At 47.7% G+C, this 18,081-nt stretch overlaps 1 protein-coding gene, 1 long non-coding RNA gene and 1 pseudogene across 2 annotated transcripts; 1 reads left to right on the top strand and 2 right to left on the bottom strand.

Annotated features, from left to right (window-relative positions):
• Positions 1 to 216: 216 nt before the first annotated feature.
• On the top strand, positions 217 to 8,932 carry LOC135897072 (uncharacterized). Its single transcript, XM_065425654.1, has 2 exons — positions 217 to 723; positions 1,932 to 8,932. Exon 2 carries the CDS (start codon positions 1,934 to 1,936, stop codon positions 2,456 to 2,458), a length of 525 nt encoding a protein of 174 aa, XP_065281726.1. The 5' UTR covers positions 217 to 723; positions 1,932 to 1,933; the 3' UTR covers positions 2,459 to 8,932.
• Positions 8,933 to 12,780: 3,848 nt separating this feature from the next.
• On the bottom strand, positions 12,781 to 12,960 carry LOC135897842 (U2 spliceosomal RNA; annotated as a pseudogene).
• A 1,005-nt stretch (positions 12,961 to 13,965) lies between these two features.
• LOC135896485 (uncharacterized) lies at positions 13,966 to 15,505 on the bottom strand. Its single transcript, XR_010562715.2, has 2 exons — positions 15,344 to 15,505; positions 13,966 to 15,279 (listed from the first exon to the last, which is right to left on the bottom strand). It is a non-coding gene; the product is annotated as an uncharacterized lncRNA (long non-coding RNA).
• Between the last annotated feature and the right edge of the window lie 2,576 nt (positions 15,506 to 18,081).

The following is an 18,081-nucleotide window of genomic DNA, read 5'->3' on the forward strand; positions in this document are numbered from 1 at the left end:
ACATACTGTAATTTTGAACGAACAAGATTTGCTTTATAAAAATGTCAGTTTTAAAGGTGACGGCACGGTGGAAAAAAAAAAATTCTTCACAAGTACCCTATAGCAAGCGATTAGCGTTGGTGTCCACGCGTAGTCAGCGCACGCTCAATTTATCGCTCATCGTCATCGTCCTCGGCGTAACCAGTTAAACGATGACAGGAGAGCATGACACCTTGCCCCGTTTTCGGAGGCGTCAAGCGCGCGTTTGCACAGCATCGCGTTGCCCCCGGCTCGCATCCTGCGCTCGCCGCACGATCCAGGAGCAGCTCTCTCGTTCTGCTCGGCGCGCGCGTCTCCCGTCAGCCGCAGAATCGCCGTCCACGCGTGGTCCTCATTATGCGCGGACGCACCCGGAGCGGCCTCAGCGAGGTGGGGGAGGCGCGGACAGCTTTCTTCGGGGCGCAGCTGGCGGAGCGTGCGACGTCGTGTCACCTTTCGCTGGCCATCCAGGTCGCGCGCCGAGAATTGAATGCGGCTCGGGCGCCTATATAGGAGCGGACTCTGCCTCCTCCGGCTTCGTCCACCGCTGCCGTGAGGAGGCTGATAACGTGCTTGTCATTGGACGCGAGGGAAGCCCACGAACGTGCAAAGCGCCCGCTCGGGTCACTCGGTACTGCTAGCGGCGATAAGCAAAGGCGCATACGGTTTACCGTCGTTCATCACGTAACACCACCCACATCGAAAGTGAGTAGCGTGCGCGCACTTTTCTTTATGTTATGCTGCGTGTATACATTTATAAAATAATGGGGGAGCCGGAAGAGATGTTAACCAGATCACTTCCCGGTATATGCTAACCCACTAGCTGCATTGTGCCTAAATTTTCACGCAATAAATAATTAAAATGCACTCGGCGTTCTAAAGAGACTATCAGGAAACTGATAGTATATAAGGAAACTGTATAAGGCACGCAAGGTCGTTAAAACTGGAACTGGAAAGTTAGGTGCTGTCAGACCCCAATTTTGTCATATAGCCGAGACGTACTAGCTTATATACGTGTCAAACGAACCGCTGCGCGGCATTGTTACATTTATTGAAACTCTGTTAAACTAAAGTGTGCCCAGATTCTCCTGCAAGGACCGACAGCGTCCCTCTTATCCGTTGGCGTTGACGCATCGGCGACGACACCAAACACAACAGCGTGTTCAGCGCATTACGGCTGATTATACAGCGTCGCAAGATGCTTCCACAAGCTCCGCTTCTCCTCCATGAAGGCATAATCCAAACGTGTATCCAGCACACGCTGGAATACGCCAGTGCGTTTCTGGTGTGTTGAAGCTAGTGACTCTCTAGAATTTGTGACGCGCGCTATGTACGAGGACAACACGCTACAGTGAAAAAAAGGACGGTGAATCCCTGAAGATAAGCAGACGGCAACGTGGTCTGTCAGATCGTCCGTGCTGTTTTCTGTCAGCCTGGCGACTTCAATCGTGAAGAAAGAGGATTGCTGTATAGGGTCCCTGAAATATATGTCATAGAAGAAACATGCTTTCTTGACTTCATTGCAAGAACATCGGATTCGGCTTTGGTAAGGCGAGTTCAACGCTCGTGCCGTCATGGAATAGTAGTGCGCTCTAGCGCTTGTGAATGTGCTTCATTACCTAGTTCAAGAAAGCTAGCCAGCAGTAGATTTAATTTTCATTTCTTTTACTGGGAACAAGAACACGCGAAGAGGCCCATGTATGCAGTAATCTATCGCGACTCTCCATTCCATGTTCTGCCCACTGTATAGGTCGCCCTTGCTTGTGCCTTCATACATATTGAGTGCTTTGGGAGGTGCCGAATCAATAGCTTGCTGTGTCATTTGGAAACGCCGTTATATGACGCAATAACAGCGGCACGGATGGCAGTACACTACAGCGGTGGCATTGACTGGAGGCGCGCTCTTGTTCCAGGCATGTCCCGTGGCCGGCGCTCGCTCCTTCTGTTATGCGGCCTGCTGGCGCTCGGACTAAGCTGCGTCCTATGCGACCACAGCTCGGACTCGCTGCAGCAGGACCAGGAGCAGCTGCTGCACCACAACTCGCACCAGCAGCCTCCGTCTTCCGCGCACCAGCAGCTCAAGGCCGAGCGTTCGGGCACCTACTACCTGCACGACGTGGACAACAAGGCCCGCTTCGGCGTCACGGGAGTGGGCGGCTCGGGTCTCACGCTGCTGCTGCCCATCCTGCTGGTTCTCGGCCTGTTCGTCATCATCATCCCTATATTCGGGCTGCTCTTCACCACGGGCCTCGCCGGAGGGTTCGGAGGGTTCGGCGCCGGCGTGCCCGGTGGACTCTACCCGGCCGCTTCGGCCGCCGGACGCAAGTGGACAGGCGCGGAGTCGTCGATACTGAGTCAGGAGAACGTCATCAAGATGGTCAGCTTCGTCGATAAGGCTCTCCAGGACTTTGGCAAGCAACTCAAGGTCAAGCAGAGCTAACTGCACTTATAGCGTGCGTTTCCTGAGACAGTCTCGCCTTGGGCTGGTCCACATGCGCTGGACTGGAAGACAGAGGAAGTTACTAACACGGCGAACTTAGCGCCGCGCGCTTAATTACTATATACGCGATTTTCGGCCAGTAGAACCCAGAACGCGATGGCTTGTGAACAGTTAGCAGCCGCGAACTATTGGATCCCTGAAGCCGTAACGTTGGCATTCGCCACGCCGCTGTGCTATGTGAATAAGTAAATGTAGTAGGAATAAGTAAAATTAATAGGAATACGTAAATGAATTCGCTAATTTGTTTTCTCAGCACACGCACGTATTTCTGGAAAGCAACGCGATATTATAAAGCGCAGCCACTGATCTGTCAACTCCGAGAAGCAAGCGTTCGTACCGTCACAAAATTATGCGGTTCTGGCAAATGCGGGTGAGATGTCACCTTGAGGCGAGAGCAGGGCGTCGCTATACTCATAAATATATAGGTGCAGGGAAACGGCAGTGCCCGCACGACCTGAACTCGGCGCTTGCGGTCAGTGACAACGTAACGGGCTTAACGATGAAAACGCAGTTTAAACACTGATGGTTTCTATAGTTCTGTCCTTAGGTGAATGCGTCACTCAAAGGTATATAGCCACTCGAAACTCGCGGTGTGCTGCATAATTCGCTCGCGGCATGCGTGTTTGAGGTCATGTGCTGAGCGCGACTGCACTTTTCAACCGTACTTTTCATCGGTGAGGTTTACGACTCACATGCAGACATATTTATCAGCCCAACTGCCGAGCAGAAAATGCGGGTCATTTACTATGCGTATGCACTTTTCACTGTACATAAAGAGTTGCACGAGCTTGGACACGATTTTCCAGCGCTATGGTTTCAATGCACATATCTCTCAAGCGTGCATTATAGTAAGTTCCGACTTAGTCTGACGCATGCATCTGTTAGAAGATATTTTTGAAAAAATCCAGCATAAAGCTCGTTCTAACGTGTCGCCAGAAATAAATACTTTAACAATATTTATCTGTGATGCACACGGTGCAGTGTTATTATATTTAGTTATCAACCGTTCTACAGCGCACACGTGCGCTTACGGATGCGCGATGAGTTTCAACGTTTGGCATGTGAAACAGCGCACAAACGCATGCGAATATGCATGCCTTACTGAGTGCGCACTGTGATTACAGTAATGAGCAATGCTGCAATTTTTTACTCGGAACAGTAGAACAAATTCGAGGCTTTAAACGCACCAGCGACAGTTGCCTCCGAATAACAGAAACAGATCCCGGAGGCTACGGAAATGATCGCAGAGCCAGAAATGCGTCATGGCCGCCATGTTTTAGATAACACACGGTTTCCCTGACGCCATCCCCCTCTCTCAGACTTTATCCTATCCCTTTCGGTATATAGTGCATTGGTTCAAGGTGACCTGCATGCCTTCGTTTAGATTACCTCTTTCGCTAGGTATACGGCACAAGAACGTGAAAAGATAAAGCAGTTTGTTGCCCTCACGTTTTCTTTTACGAAACGAAAGTAGGATCTGGTGGCGTTTAACGTCCCGAAACAGGAAACGGGCTATTGGGGAATCCGTGGTTGAGGGCGCCCGGCTAATTTCGACCATGTGGGGCACACTTTGACGCGCATCTGAAGCGCGGTGCACGAGCGTATTTGCATTGCACCCCGTCGAAATGCGGCCAGGAATCGACCCCGCGGCGCCGTGCTCGGCAGTAGAAAACGATAACCGCTGTAAGGCACAGCTCTGTACTTCGAAATGCGTGAAGCTATCCCGCATACGTAAACCGCTCATAACGCACAACGCTATGTAGATTATTCCTTGGAGTGTGACTAGTCACGATGCAGAGCAAACCGATAGGGAAACGTTTCCATAGGCACGCTCGAAGGCGCGCTCATTACGACTGAAAGCTGCTTATCTCCGCCTCCAATCTAATTCCGCCAATTTCAACTGTCCTAGTCCTCCGCTACGTTTCACAGGCGTTTCGTAAATTCGAAAAACGTATGCATTATTCCACTCTTTTGTTTCTTCCTCGCATAGTGATTTACGTAGAGAGGAGCAGTCTCCATAGTCTAATGCATTAGAACAGATAGATTCATTCAGAACATGCTGAGCATAAGTAGAACGTATGAGTGATTTAATACGGAATACAGAGAAACCGACTATATGTCGCGGTATGAGCAGCCAGTGCTGCCGTGCATCGTACTGCCACCGTCAGAATTAACAGGAACATGGGTCACAGCCTCCAGCCGATTAGTCTCCACATTTCCCCTCGTTGATTTTCCGTATTATCATACCCCATCGCCCCCTTAAACGCGAACTTGTTTTAAGCGTCTTTCTCCTGCAAGCGAAACGGAGCTGTGAAGTTAGTCCGCAACTGAATCCTGCATCTGCTAGTCGATCGATCGGTTTGCCTCCTTGAACAGCAGGTGTTCGATCTTTTGCAGCTTGCATATGTTGAACAGGTCAGCTAGTCATTCGCGTCTATTACGGTGGCGCTATCGCTCTGGCAAGCCGCTCCTTTCAGATGATGATAATGATTATCATTATAACACGGCTCGTACTTACAATGGCGGATTGGCCAAGAATCAGTTGGTTGTACCTACAGATGACTTCAGCAAAACGAACATGAAAGATTAAAGCGGAATAAAAGAGCGGCGTGCAAATTAAAAGTCAGCCACATGACTGGATGACTGCATTAAAAGAAATAAATGAAGATTCTTTGAACGATTTAGTGAGAAGAAAATTCAGAAGCATTACAATAGGGGCAGTAAGAAATGTATGAAGTAGCCCGGTAAGGGTTTTGCTGCTTGATTGAAAGCACACACACGCAGCATTAAACACTTCCCTGCGATAAAACCCAGTGCTACGGGGCGCCAAGATAGTAAGACCAACACACGGTGCGCGTCCACAATTCGGGCATATCGGATTGAATGTTCTCCTTTTCTTTGTTCTCAAGACTAATGAAGGAAGGTGTGTATAAAAGAATAAAAGTATTTTTTTTTTCATGGCAAATTAAATTGTTCAGCTAGTCACTGATTTCCTGCACAAATTCATGTAAGGAGCCATTGAACAAAGTTTTGCAACCATTTGTGCGAGTCCCCGTCAATATTAAGACTAATATCATGCTTCAGTCAAAGCCAAACTTCTTTCATCGGCCGTGCCATGTTTCGGATGCATAGGTTTAGCGCGCTATCCAAAAAAATTAACGTTTTCGGCCCGAAGCTAGAGTCGAAACTTCTCTACGGCGGAGGCTATGATAGCGGAGGGTCACGTGATCATAGTTTTGGCTGCCTAAAAATTGTTTAGCACGCGTCAAAAATGTCAATACACGGGCGTTAGTGCGCACAGTGCCCATAGTTATATGTGATCATCACGGCCGGGAGTCGAACCCGCGACCTTTTTATGAGCAGCAAGGCCAGAGCATCATTTCAACTGAGTACCGCAGGTATTCAGTGGATATTAGAAAACTGACGCATCAGAATCGAAGGGCTCTCTCACTCGATGGTCTTCGCAACCGTGTCAGGGGTATTTACATACTAAAGGAAGAAACTATATTCAATGGCATTCGCTTCTGTTTATCCACGTGAACAAAACATGGTTATTTTAGAAAACTTGTATATGCTGGGAAGGCACAAAATTTGTTGGTCCATATACGCGTTCTAATTCAGCAGGCTCTACTATGAATTAAGTAAGCAGAAAGAAAGAAACGTGTACTTGTACAGTTTGTTCACGAAAGTTAAAAATGAAAGGAGCTAAAGCTTGCTTAAGAACGTCCTTGTCGGCTTTTCTTAGCCTAGCTCAACGGCAACAACATTCTGAACGTGCGTATCTTTGTAGAAGACTGCCCCATATATTTCATAATTATGCCTATGTTCCTTTTATATTGGCTTTCTTGCAACACACCATCTCGCGCGGTGAAGTTCGCTTGCAGTTGAGAAAGCACACCCATGTGCTTTTTCAACGCAAGCGGACTTCACCGCACTTGGAGGCACGTGGTGGGAGCGGGATAGCTCGTGCCGTTTTCAAACGACAACGAATAACAAAATAGCACGTGAGCACGCGATACTGCAAAGGGCATTTTGCAGCGCGCGCCATATAAATAACCAAGTCAAGGGACGCCATTACCACACAACTCCAGCCAGCCAATCGCTGTCCGTGCAAAATTAAGTGACATACTGATTGTCATCTTCAAAACGCCGAGGAAATGGTCACTGTTTCGGGCAACAAGCTTACGCGATACCGCACGCAAGGCCAAGCTCGTCCGTACTGTTGATGGCATACATATAACGTGCCTTGGGTAGAACGGCTTGAAAATACAAGGCAATCGGCACTCAATGCTTTCGACTAAAGACCAAAAGCAAAAAAAAAAAATCGCTTTGGCTAAATTGGTTATACATGAGTAAGTATTACACTATTGAAGCGATCTTGGTAGAGCTACAGGGCCGGTAATTGTCTAATTTTTTATAAAAACGATTTAAATAGCACTGTAGCGGACGATGCGTGCACGTGATGGTTAGTAAACATGACCCAAATCCCAGCTAGTTACCTCCGAGACTTCAGCACGCCTTGGTACAATGAACTGCGAGGTCATGCCAAGGCACCGCGCTAGTTTTTGACCTTCTGGATCGTACGTCGTTTTTGGCAGACGATATTGATTGTCTGTTTTTCTTGCTTTTTTTTCAGTTTCGTTATCAAACGCACCTACCTTTTGCGAGATTTTCATGACGCATCCGCTCGTACTTCAAACGTAAAAATTTGCGCGGAAGCTGCTTTATATCTAAGCCATCTGAAAGTAGGCTTTCTACGCGGTCCAAAATTCCGTTGCAGTTGATCTTTAAATTTTGTCTGTTACGGATTTATTTTTATTTTTATTGATTAATACCTCAAGGAGTCCAAAATAGGACATTACATGAGAGGTGGACGCGTAAAAGGCTGGATTGATGCGTATGTGAAAGGCGGGATGTGTAGAAACTGGACGTAGAGAAAAAGCAAGCAAACTTTAATTTAACGTTTCATTATTTAATAGCACCGCGGATAAGCACAGCATTAAATGTAATTAACACCACAAAGCGAGCACAAGTGATCAAATAAAGAAACAAAAAACTACGAACCGACTTATTACCTTGAGCACCAGGCCCCCCGCCCCCCCCTATTGAATGACATCACGCTCTTAGGTTACTGAAAAAAACAACAACATTAAAACAAAAACAATTTCAGGGTAAGGCAGTTGTGCCGCCGTTTATTATTGTTTTTTTTTCTTTCACTGTTGAATCGCTTTGTTCAACACCGCTCGTCTTCAAGTGAGCCGATCGACGTTAGCCAAATTACGCATATACGTTTTCAGCAATATAACATACGTTGTGGTATGCTTTGGGAAACGCGAAAGAAGCCCTCTACTATCGGCCACCTCCACAAACCAGCTAGGCAGGTAGGCTCTCGATCGATGCGCTTCGCTTTCCTGTAGTACAGCTGCTACAGGTCATGCTCAACCCAATAGCACAATTATTGCGCGAATTCAGAGTGTTTAATCTGTCGATCGTGTGATTTATCTGTATCACGCAGAACAGCTAGGCGCACCTGCAGATATGGAAAGATAAGCTTTGACGACGTTTCTTCATCAGCTGCATGCGCGGAGCTGCATGCGTGTCCCAGTGACCGTGGTGATCTACTGCCGGACACCAATTCGCAGTTTCGACTTCCGGTCGCGAAGGCCGCATTCCGATGGGGGCAGAATGGAAATACTCTCCCGTGCTAATATTTTCGGCTTGCTTCAAAGGACCCCGGATGGTCACATAAGCAATCAAACATTATTATGGTGTACGGGCCGCCCATTTGGTAATTCGGAAGGTTAAAACCCGTATAAACCGATCAACGGTATGTTGCAGAGTATAGACATGTCTTACATAGAACGGTGCTACAATGGTCTGTGACAAGATACGGTAAAGATTACTAACATAACGCTTATCATATAGAAAGCTTTGGGTGACGGGACGAAAGAACCTTATGTTCCACTTGCGTATGCGAGCCGCTTGGGCCCCAAGCAAAACCCAAGCAGACTCAATAAGGGGACGCAAGCAGCTCGCGTACCCAAGAACCCAGAATAAAAATGTATCTTACTTTTAGAAAGACGTGACTTCTCATAAGCCGGGAAGTTGAAGGGGCTTGCTAGCCCACAGTTCTCGGCGCTACACTCAGGTTCGACGCAATACACAGCACTCTGGGCGACAAGTCACTTTACACGCTCACAAGTTTCGCCACGCCTAATGGCAATTGATCTTCCGTCTCGGGTACGGTCACTCAAGAGCTCCGGCGCAATGTGGAGACTGAGCAACCGATGTTTTATGGCGCACGTTATGCACGAGCTGATGAATGCCACCTGTAAAAGCAGGCAGCGAAAGACATCGCAAATACATGTATGTGTTACGTGTGTTACAATGTAGCAACTTATCCGCAATGCAAATAAAAATGTGCGTTATCAAAGAAAAGCTGTGTGCCACAGTATGTGTGTGTGTGTGTGTTTCTTGGGCCAGATTATGTGCAGCAATAACCGCTTTCATAATTTCAGGCATAGAGAAATGAAAAAAAAAAGAATATTGCTGCAGAAACCGTCAAAGATGATCGTCAAAGTGAGCGAATAGCTGCCATCTTCCGGAAATCAAATGTACATACAAGCAATACTGCTGACGCATGTTCTTGCCTGGATAATAAATAATGTTGGATGATGGCGGTACAAATGATCGTCTCCATATTTGGTATACAGACGGCATGGCACGAGAGCGCGACGGCAGCGTGATCAAGACGTCATGACAGCGTGACGATGGCTGCGCATCGGCGCTTATTATTTTTTTTTCGCTCGTTTGCTTCACGGGGTCCGTATTACCTCTTCGACAATACGCTTTTAAACCATGCAGGACGAAACGGCGCTTCTCGACAAGAGACGTGCAGCGAACTATGAAGACGAACGTGCCACGCATCCCACGCATGTTTATCGGCGGCGTTGCATGCTATATCGAGGCACGTACCTTACAGAGAAATAAGGTGCCCAAAAGTGCCCCTCACCAGGCCCCATAGCAAATTTTCATTATACGCTGGAAGTTGTTACGTGTCCTTCAGGGAGCGTCCTGCCGGAAAAAAAAATCACATCGGCTTATTAATAGCCGAGATCGAAAATATTTTGCGCGCTGTGCACAAGTACACCTGACTAGCGCTATAAGTCAGTGCAACACGAATACTGAGGCAGACACAAGCGGATCACAGAACATAATGCCGCGCTGGAACACGGTAGAAAATAACATAGTTTCGGCGTCTGCGCATCCGATTGCACGACGTGGGAACAAGGAGACGAAACGGGAGTACATCTCTCTTGCTGCAGTAAAACAAAGATATGCAGAGATTCGGGTTGTGTCTTTTATTATTTATCTAAGCTATAATTCGTCTATAAAAGCAACATATTGCGCAAATAGCGGATGTTGCCTTAAATAATTCTCGAAGTCACGTGTCATCACGAGCGACGTCACAGCACAATCACGTGTACGTAGGCACGCTAGCACGTGTATGTCATCCTCCAGATTGGAGCGTGGCTGCCGTGAGGAGAAGGGAAAACGGCGTTTCTTTCCGCGGTGCGTAGCGATGTAATACTTTGCAGACACGATCGTTATCGCGCATTGTATGCTCTGCGCTTGTCAGCTCAAAATGACCGGACCTGGTTAGGAGCCCTTTAATGTGCACCACTTTTCCCGTTCCGTGGGAGAGAGCGCATCGAGGCACCATCGAAGGCGCGCAATGATCCCCCTATTCGGGTAAATGGGGCACCTCAATGAGAGGAGAGCGCTCTCATCGAGACAACCTAGTGAGAAATATGGTGCCTCAATGGGCATCTCCTCCCCCGCTGCGGAGTGGCAGGCGAGGAGGATATCGAAGCATCCTATGGATGAATGGACGGATGGATGTCATGAGCGTCCCCTTTGGAATGGGGCCATGGGTTACGCTACCAAGTTCTTGTTATCTTATTACCCAATGTCCTACCTATGTTAAAAAGAAGAAAAAAAGAGTAAAAGAAAAGGGGAAAAAAGCCCACGATGAATTCTCATAACCAAAGTTTCTGAACCCATATTGTGAACTTTGTTTTTGTACGCCTCCGTTGTTTGTCGTTTCCCTACTTTCCTTCCACCAATCTTCCAATCGCCTCCTGCTAATCTCTATTGCGGACATGTTTACTTTCCCCCTGCTCTCGCTGAACCCAAGGTCTGCAAGGAGGCCAGTGTTTCCTAAATCGACCGCTGGGTAGATATCTTCACATTCTAACACAATATGCTCCATCGTTTTTCTAGCTTTACCGCAGCAAGCACATGCTTCTTCTGCCTTCTTATATCTCGTTTTATAAGTGCGTGTTCTAAGGCAGAAACGCGACACAGCGCCGTCCACTGCACAGATAAAGATCTCGCGAGAGCGCACATACGTGACGAGCGTCTTAAAAAATGGCTGTGGCTTAGCTAAGGTTAAGCCCAGGATGCGAAGCATACTAGCCTTTATTTTAGTTGTTGAACCACTGTTTAGCCTGGTGAACTGCTGTTGCTTGGCTATATTTGGTTCGGCTAGACGAAGAAACAACTCATTGCTTCGCCTTCAAGAGTGGAACGCGACAGCGTTCCCGTCGACCCGCCAAGGGGTGTAAGACAATGGGCTACGGCGCAGCGACTACGCGCCCCGCATTGGACGCGGTGAGCGTCGAGCAACGCAGCGTTCGGCGCGGCAACGAAATGTGCGCCTGAGCAAGCGACGCACGCCTGAGCCTTAGAAACAGCTCGTTTCTAGGGCAACACCGCATTCACTAGAGGCGCTTTTGTACCGCTTTGAAGCATCGTACTCGTGGCTCAGTGGTAGCGTCTCCGTCTCACACTCCGGAGACCCTGGTTCGATTCCCACCCAGCCCATCTTGCAAGAGTTGAGCCAAAGCCACCTAGAAAATCAGTCTCTGTAGCACGCCGCAACCTTCGCTTCTCATTCCAACGAGCAGCTCTGTCTCCAGGAGGCATCTCACCTCCTGAGTGTCTAGCAGAGGCAAGCGCAGCTGCTTATGACGCCGCGAGCGACGGCGCGAGTTGGAGCCCCGTTTCTCCTCTGTCGTGACGTCACGGTGTCACGTGGTATTGAAGGCGACACCGCCGCGTCTGAGAAGCTGGGTTGAGCTCTCGTAATATGCTTCGCATAAAAAGTCTGAGGGCACTTTTTATGAGTTGTGAATGCGAAAGCGTTGATGTCGAGTTGAACGCCGCCGAGCGGTCCTTCGAGTCATGAACTCCTCGCGGGCAAGCGAGGGCGTTTTGATTTGGCCTTACCGAGGCACAGTTAGAACGCAAGCGAGACCTTGCACAGACAAGGAACGCAGGCGTCCAAGCGCGAGAGCAAATATACATGCGTCGCGGCGATTCCCTCTCCCCTCACGCAACACTTGGCGCGCAGCAGTTGTTCCCTTCCCCCTTTTCGCCCGCCTTGCTATGGTGGCTAGCCTTGCTCCGTCGATGCGAGCTCGTGACGTAGCATCGCAGCCAACGGGAACTCCGTCGAGGCGCGCTCGTGACGCGGCGTCGCAGTCATGGAAATTTAGGTGCCGTTTCACTGCTCCAGACGACAGACGTCGGCTTTTTCGCTCAAAAGGCCATTTGAGGCTTTTTACAGCGAAGCTGTTTATTGCTAAGGTTCCACGCATTTTTATGCGAAGCATATTACGAGGGCTCAACCCAGCTCCTCAGGCGCGGCGGTGACCATGAAATCACGTGACACCGTGACGTCACGACAGAGGAGAAGTGGCTTTGGCTCAACTCTTGCAAGACGGGCTGGGTGGGAATCGAACCAGGGTCTCCGGAGTGTGGGACGGAGACGCTACCACTGAGCCACGAGTACAACGCTTCAAAGCGGTACAAAAGCGCCTCTAGTGAATGCGGTGTTGCCTTAGAAACGCGCTGTTTCTAAGGCGTGCGTCTCTTGCTCAGGCGCACATTTCGTTGCCGCGCCGAACGCTGCTTTGCTCGACGCTCACCGCGTCCAATGCGGGGCGCGTAGTCGCTGCCCTGTAGCCCATTGTCTTACACCCCTTGGCGGGTCGACGGGAACGCTGTCGCGTTCCACTCTTGAAGGCGAAGAAGTAATGCATGAGTTGTTTCTTCGTCTAGCCGAACCAAATATAGCCAAGCAACAGCAGTTCACCAGGCTAAACAGTGGTTCAACAACTAAAATAAAGGCTAGTATGCTTCGCATCCTGGGCTTAACCTTACCTAAGCCACAGCCATTTTTTGTTCTACGCGTGCAAAAACCGTGGGGCGATACCGGAGATAGTGCAATAGCGGGCCGAACCGCGGCATAGGTGAAGCAGGTTTCAAGCCCTCCGCCAACTTGCAAAAAGAAGTTCAATATCTTGGGTCCAAATAGAAACGTCATCAGATATTAAGCTGATAAGAACAGATACTACACTCTGACTTGCGTCGGCCATGTCTACGATCGCACCGCCCTCTTTGTCGGCATTCCAAGCTCTTGCCACGGCCAGCCTCGAGGCAGGCGGCTGCATTCAGTCCGGCCGCGCGCTTGCGTATCTATTTTACTTTCCTTCCGCTCTTCCGTGGTGGTGGTCCCATCGTAACGTCTCGCGTGTATAGTTTCCTCCGGCTCCTCGGGACGGCGGTCCTGTCGTGCACGCGAATGTACATAAAAATGACGGAAAGTCGAGTTACCTTTGTTCAGAATGCTGTGTCACCTCTGTGCCGTGTGCTAAACAGCTTCGCAGGTCATCCACCTTCACAGACTGGAATGGCTCGATTTTTTTTTTGTTATTGGTCACCTTTTCTTTGGGGCATTCCATCCATGCATTGCCTTATTAATTCCCGGTGTATCTCAACCATGCATTTGTATATACACATATGAGCTCGCTGTCATTTTAGAAGTAGCTGAATCGTTAAAGCGGTTTTCAACGTGTCGCGTCGAGAGGCAGGCATGTAAATAACGACATCAGTACCTGTAAGTGGTGACCGTCAAATAGTTCTCCATTGGCGGAAGACCTATACCCAAGTAACCACGGATATCCGGGCGACGTCCGACGGACGTCCTTTCTGGATATTCGGGATGTCCGTGGGATATCCATGAATGTCCGACGTACGTCCGAGGGACGTCCCTGGGGAATCCAAAGGTAATCGCTTTGGCATCCGTAGTACGTCCGACGCGGACATCCAGCATGGACATTCAGGGGACGTTCAGGATATATATATATATATATATATATATATATATATATATATATATATATGTGTGTGTGTGTGTGTGTGTGTGTGTGTGTGTGTGTGTGTGTCTTCCCGGGGATATTCCAGATATACACATGCCTTGAAGCGACAGTAGTGGCCGGGACACATTCAAGCACCGGACCATTATATATACATATATTACATTGGTCTAATGCTTGAATGCATTCTTGTTTTAAATAAACGAGAAATGAACTTACACCAACTTCCAAATACAATTAAACGTTTATTGTCACCTTATACATATACATAAAAAGACCAATAAGCAGATATATGCGTACTGTTCAAAGAACAAATAAATACACGGATAAAGAAGAAAACTTGCAATTTCAATAGCACAACACAAGGTAGAGAACAGCAGAACAAAAAATACTTATTGCCCACCCTGCTTTGACATTTGTGTTTGCAGCATGGAATAAAAAGAAAGAGCAAAAATACATCAATTAGCATTATTAAGCAGCGAAAGCAACAGAAATGACATGAAGGAATTAATCTTGACTACATCACTTCACTAGCACTCTGCGACACGGGCACAAAAAATGACATTAACTGGCTAATGCCTTAAACTTTAATGTCATTCGCGGGGTGCCACACGGACATGCTTAATGGTATTGCAGCTTAAGTGTTATTCGCGACGTAGTGCGTTCTCGTAAGTCAACTTGCCGTCAAATGCGTACTCTCGTTCCCAATGTCTCCACATTCTGACGTGGCTAAACGAACTATTAGTGAAGAACAATCAATATATTCTTCACTTTCTTTAAACAATAGCTCTTTCTCGTGGCGTAGTGCGTTCTTACAATTATTAAAACTCACTTGGCCATCGAATGCGTACTCTCGTTTACAATGTCCCCGCCGTGGCCGTAGTGACCATATTCTCACGATATTAAACAAACTTGTAGATAAAAACAACTAATATATTCTTCACTTTTTTAAAATGAGCTTTTTATTTTTCGTAGAGATCAGCAGGCGATCTTGCTGCTACTGACGGCTACAGCTCTGATCATGAGCGCATTAGCCAGGAGAAGCTCTTTGCCAGGAGAATCAAAAGGGCGCCAATGAAGAGTCCGCGGTAGCTAAAGAAAAATGTAGACTCCGGGGTCCTGCTTACCAGAAAACCCGCATTGACTTGTGCGTACACCTCTCCTAAGGGATCCTGTTCCGTTCTCACAGCGAAGTGAACCATCCGAAGCGTCACGTAGAGTATATCCATCAGGGAAACAAGGCACATTGTCCTTAGTGAGCGTAGTGTCACAACCACCGTCCTGAACTTCCGATGTCGCCTCGGTGCAGCGACCAACATCACAAGGCGTACAAATGTTTGCAGGGACAGCCCGACCGCACATGTTAATGCATGCGTGCGGGGTATACGCGCCACTGCACAGTTCTAGACTTGCGAATTCTCGAGCTGTTGACTGCTGGCTGCCGGTGCGAGATCCGAAGTCCTCGAATATCGTCTTTGTTTCCAGCGACGCTCTTTTTTCGCGCGTGCGGCTTCTCCCGCAGTCTAGGCATCCTGGCACCTGTGAAGAAAACACATTTCAATACCCAAACGAATTAAAAAAGAAATCGATGTAGCTGTCATACCTTGGTAGCTGAGTAGGAGACTTCGGCAGGCACGGAAGGTGACAAACGCTGCTCCGCTGCCCTAAAACGATCGCAGAATGAAAAAATGGCGTGGCGACGATGGCTAGAGCTTGGATTGGATTGGATGACTGCAGCGTTCTGCTTTGCCAAGGTTCTAACACTTCCACGTGCATCTACGCAAACATAAATAGGTTTTTAAAATATTCTATTATTACACAGTTAAATATTTACTTATTCTGGGAATATTCGGTATCTGATTTTCGAGTTTTTTCAGTTTCTGCTAAAGCTGTCGGCGCCAGAATAACATAGCCTTTGAGATTACTGTCAATGCATGGCGGCTCTGACGCATTATAGCTTTCGTAATCGCTTTCAACGCATGCAGCCACCAAAAGCGTAGCCTTTGAGATTTGTTTTTGTTACCTATAATGATATTATTGTATGCACAATTGAACACTGCAGACAACTTCCTGTTTTAAGAAACCAGCCAAAAACAGGCGCACACAGGAAACATACGAGAAGACAGGAAAGAGGCTGGAAGAGGCCTGTCTTGTGTATGTTTCCTGTGTCCGTCTTTTTTTTTTTGCTGGTTTTTTTCTTAATACAATGCACCAACTAGCCCAACAACGTGTTTTACTTCCTGTTCCAATGATAAACCTGAACCTACATGTTAGGAGGTCAGGACCAAAACTCTATGATCAGGAACTTTTCATAATGAGGGGTAACTTGAGTGCTTGGCGCTAGGTCGAATAAGTGGCTTCAAATGGGCGCTTATATATTCTGCTAGTCATCCACAAGCATTTTTTTAAAGCAAACTACAAATTGTTTGTATGACCCACCGATAGAAAAAAAATCGTATTTTAATACTGCGATGTTAAAGTGGGCAGAATTTATATCAAGTTGGAAATATATTTATTTTGCTTTGAAAAAAAGAATGAACTGTGTCCGATAGAGAACAAAAATAAACAGATATAATATGAACAAACTAAAATTTCCGGCAATATATTTATGCTAGTTTATATATAACTCACTAGTGTATATCCTGGGCATGCCTATTTATGGACAGCCAGCGGACGTTCAAAATGGGATGTCCCATGGACATCCCGGTGGGATGTCCTTCGAACATCCAAACAGGATATGGACTTTTCATGTACGTCCCACGGACGTCCGTGTTGGATATCCGGATGGATGGACGTTGGGACTTATGGTGGACGTCCCACGGATATCCGTGGTTACTTGGGTATATAAACACTTTGTTAATTATTCAGGGGTAGAAGCATGAGAAGGTAAGCTACATCAGAGCCGGTTATCTTAAATTCCTTACGCTACGTACGTCCACGTCCTGTTCTTCACGTTCTTCATTGTAACACCAAGCGCAATATAATCGTGAACGTCCACCAACTAGCCCCGTTCATTGCTTTACTAAAAATTAAATTTTTTACTCAAGCAACAAAGACAGATAGAGAAAGAAAGAAAGAAAAAAGAACAAACGTCAAAAAGCACCATACCCACGAACAAAATACCCACCATACTCATGTTATATTGCCTAATGTCCTACCCATCTTGTTTAAAAAGAACACAAAATATTCCCAGCATAAAACTGTCTGAACCACTATTGGGAACATTGTTTTTGTACGCCTCCGTTGTACGTAATATTCCAACTTTTCTGACACCAAACCTCCAATAGCATCTTGTTAATCTCAAGCTGCGGACGTGTTTGCTTTTCTCATGCTATCCCTGAGCCCAAGGGCTTCGAGGAAACCAGAGGAGCCCAAACCGACAGCTGGGTAGATATCTTCCCACGCTAATAAAACACGAAAACCGCGAAAACAAACGCGGCGCGCCGGCGGCGGCAAGACGCTGTTGCGGCAGTGCGGCCACGAGGAGTGGTGGTGCGCCCTTGCTCAGCGGCTTCTTTTTCAACTTCCAGCACTTTTTCATGGTTTGAGGCAGCTCTTTTTCATTTCGCGATATATTGGCTGGTGCGGACAATCTGCCTCGCTTGGCGCGTTGCAAACGGAGCCAATTTTGCAACGAGAGATCGCGGGAGGCAGCGCGTGGGCGCGATTCACAGCAGCTGCCGCAGACCTCCCAGATGACGCGCGCTACTCTGGTGCAATCTCGTAGCCATGGTCGCCGCACTACGCTTTTCTCCTCTCTTTCGCCATACCCTCCTCCTCCTCCACTTTCCGCTTCATGGTACCGCTGCACGCTCCTCCCCGAGTCTTTCATCCCCCGTTGCGCTCCGCGTTCGCTCTTTCATCCTTTGCTGCTACGCCGACGCTCGCTACAAGAACGGGCGCCTGAGCTGCGCTCTAAAACAAACGTAAAAAAAAAACGAGAAGTGCGTTTGCTGCGGTTAGTGTGGCACACGACCGGCTTTATTAATAAAGCCGGTCGTGGTGTGGCATGGAGCGATGCTGTGCCCCATGCGCAGCAGTATCACTCGACACGACAGGAACATTTGATTTCGAGTTTGTCACCGAGTACGCCTATTTACATACGTTTCGGAGCATGCTTTGGATAATACATTTCATTTTCCGGTTCTCTTGAAGATTGCATCAACGAGGTTCCACTGTACCTATTACTCTGCATACAATGAAAGTGACATGACCTATGCACCATCCATGCACTGAATCCAACCCTAAAGCCTGTTCTGCAAAGAACCACTGAGATGCAAGTTTTATGCTGGCAAAGTGCCTATAATGAAAAATAGATTCACATGGAGTTATCGAGTTTGC

The sequence above is a fragment of the Dermacentor albipictus genome, chromosome 1 (genome assembly GCF_038994185.2).
Source record: "Dermacentor albipictus isolate Rhodes 1998 colony chromosome 1, USDA_Dalb.pri_finalv2, whole genome shotgun sequence".
NCBI lineage: Eukaryota > Metazoa > Arthropoda > Arachnida > Ixodida > Ixodidae > Dermacentor > Dermacentor albipictus.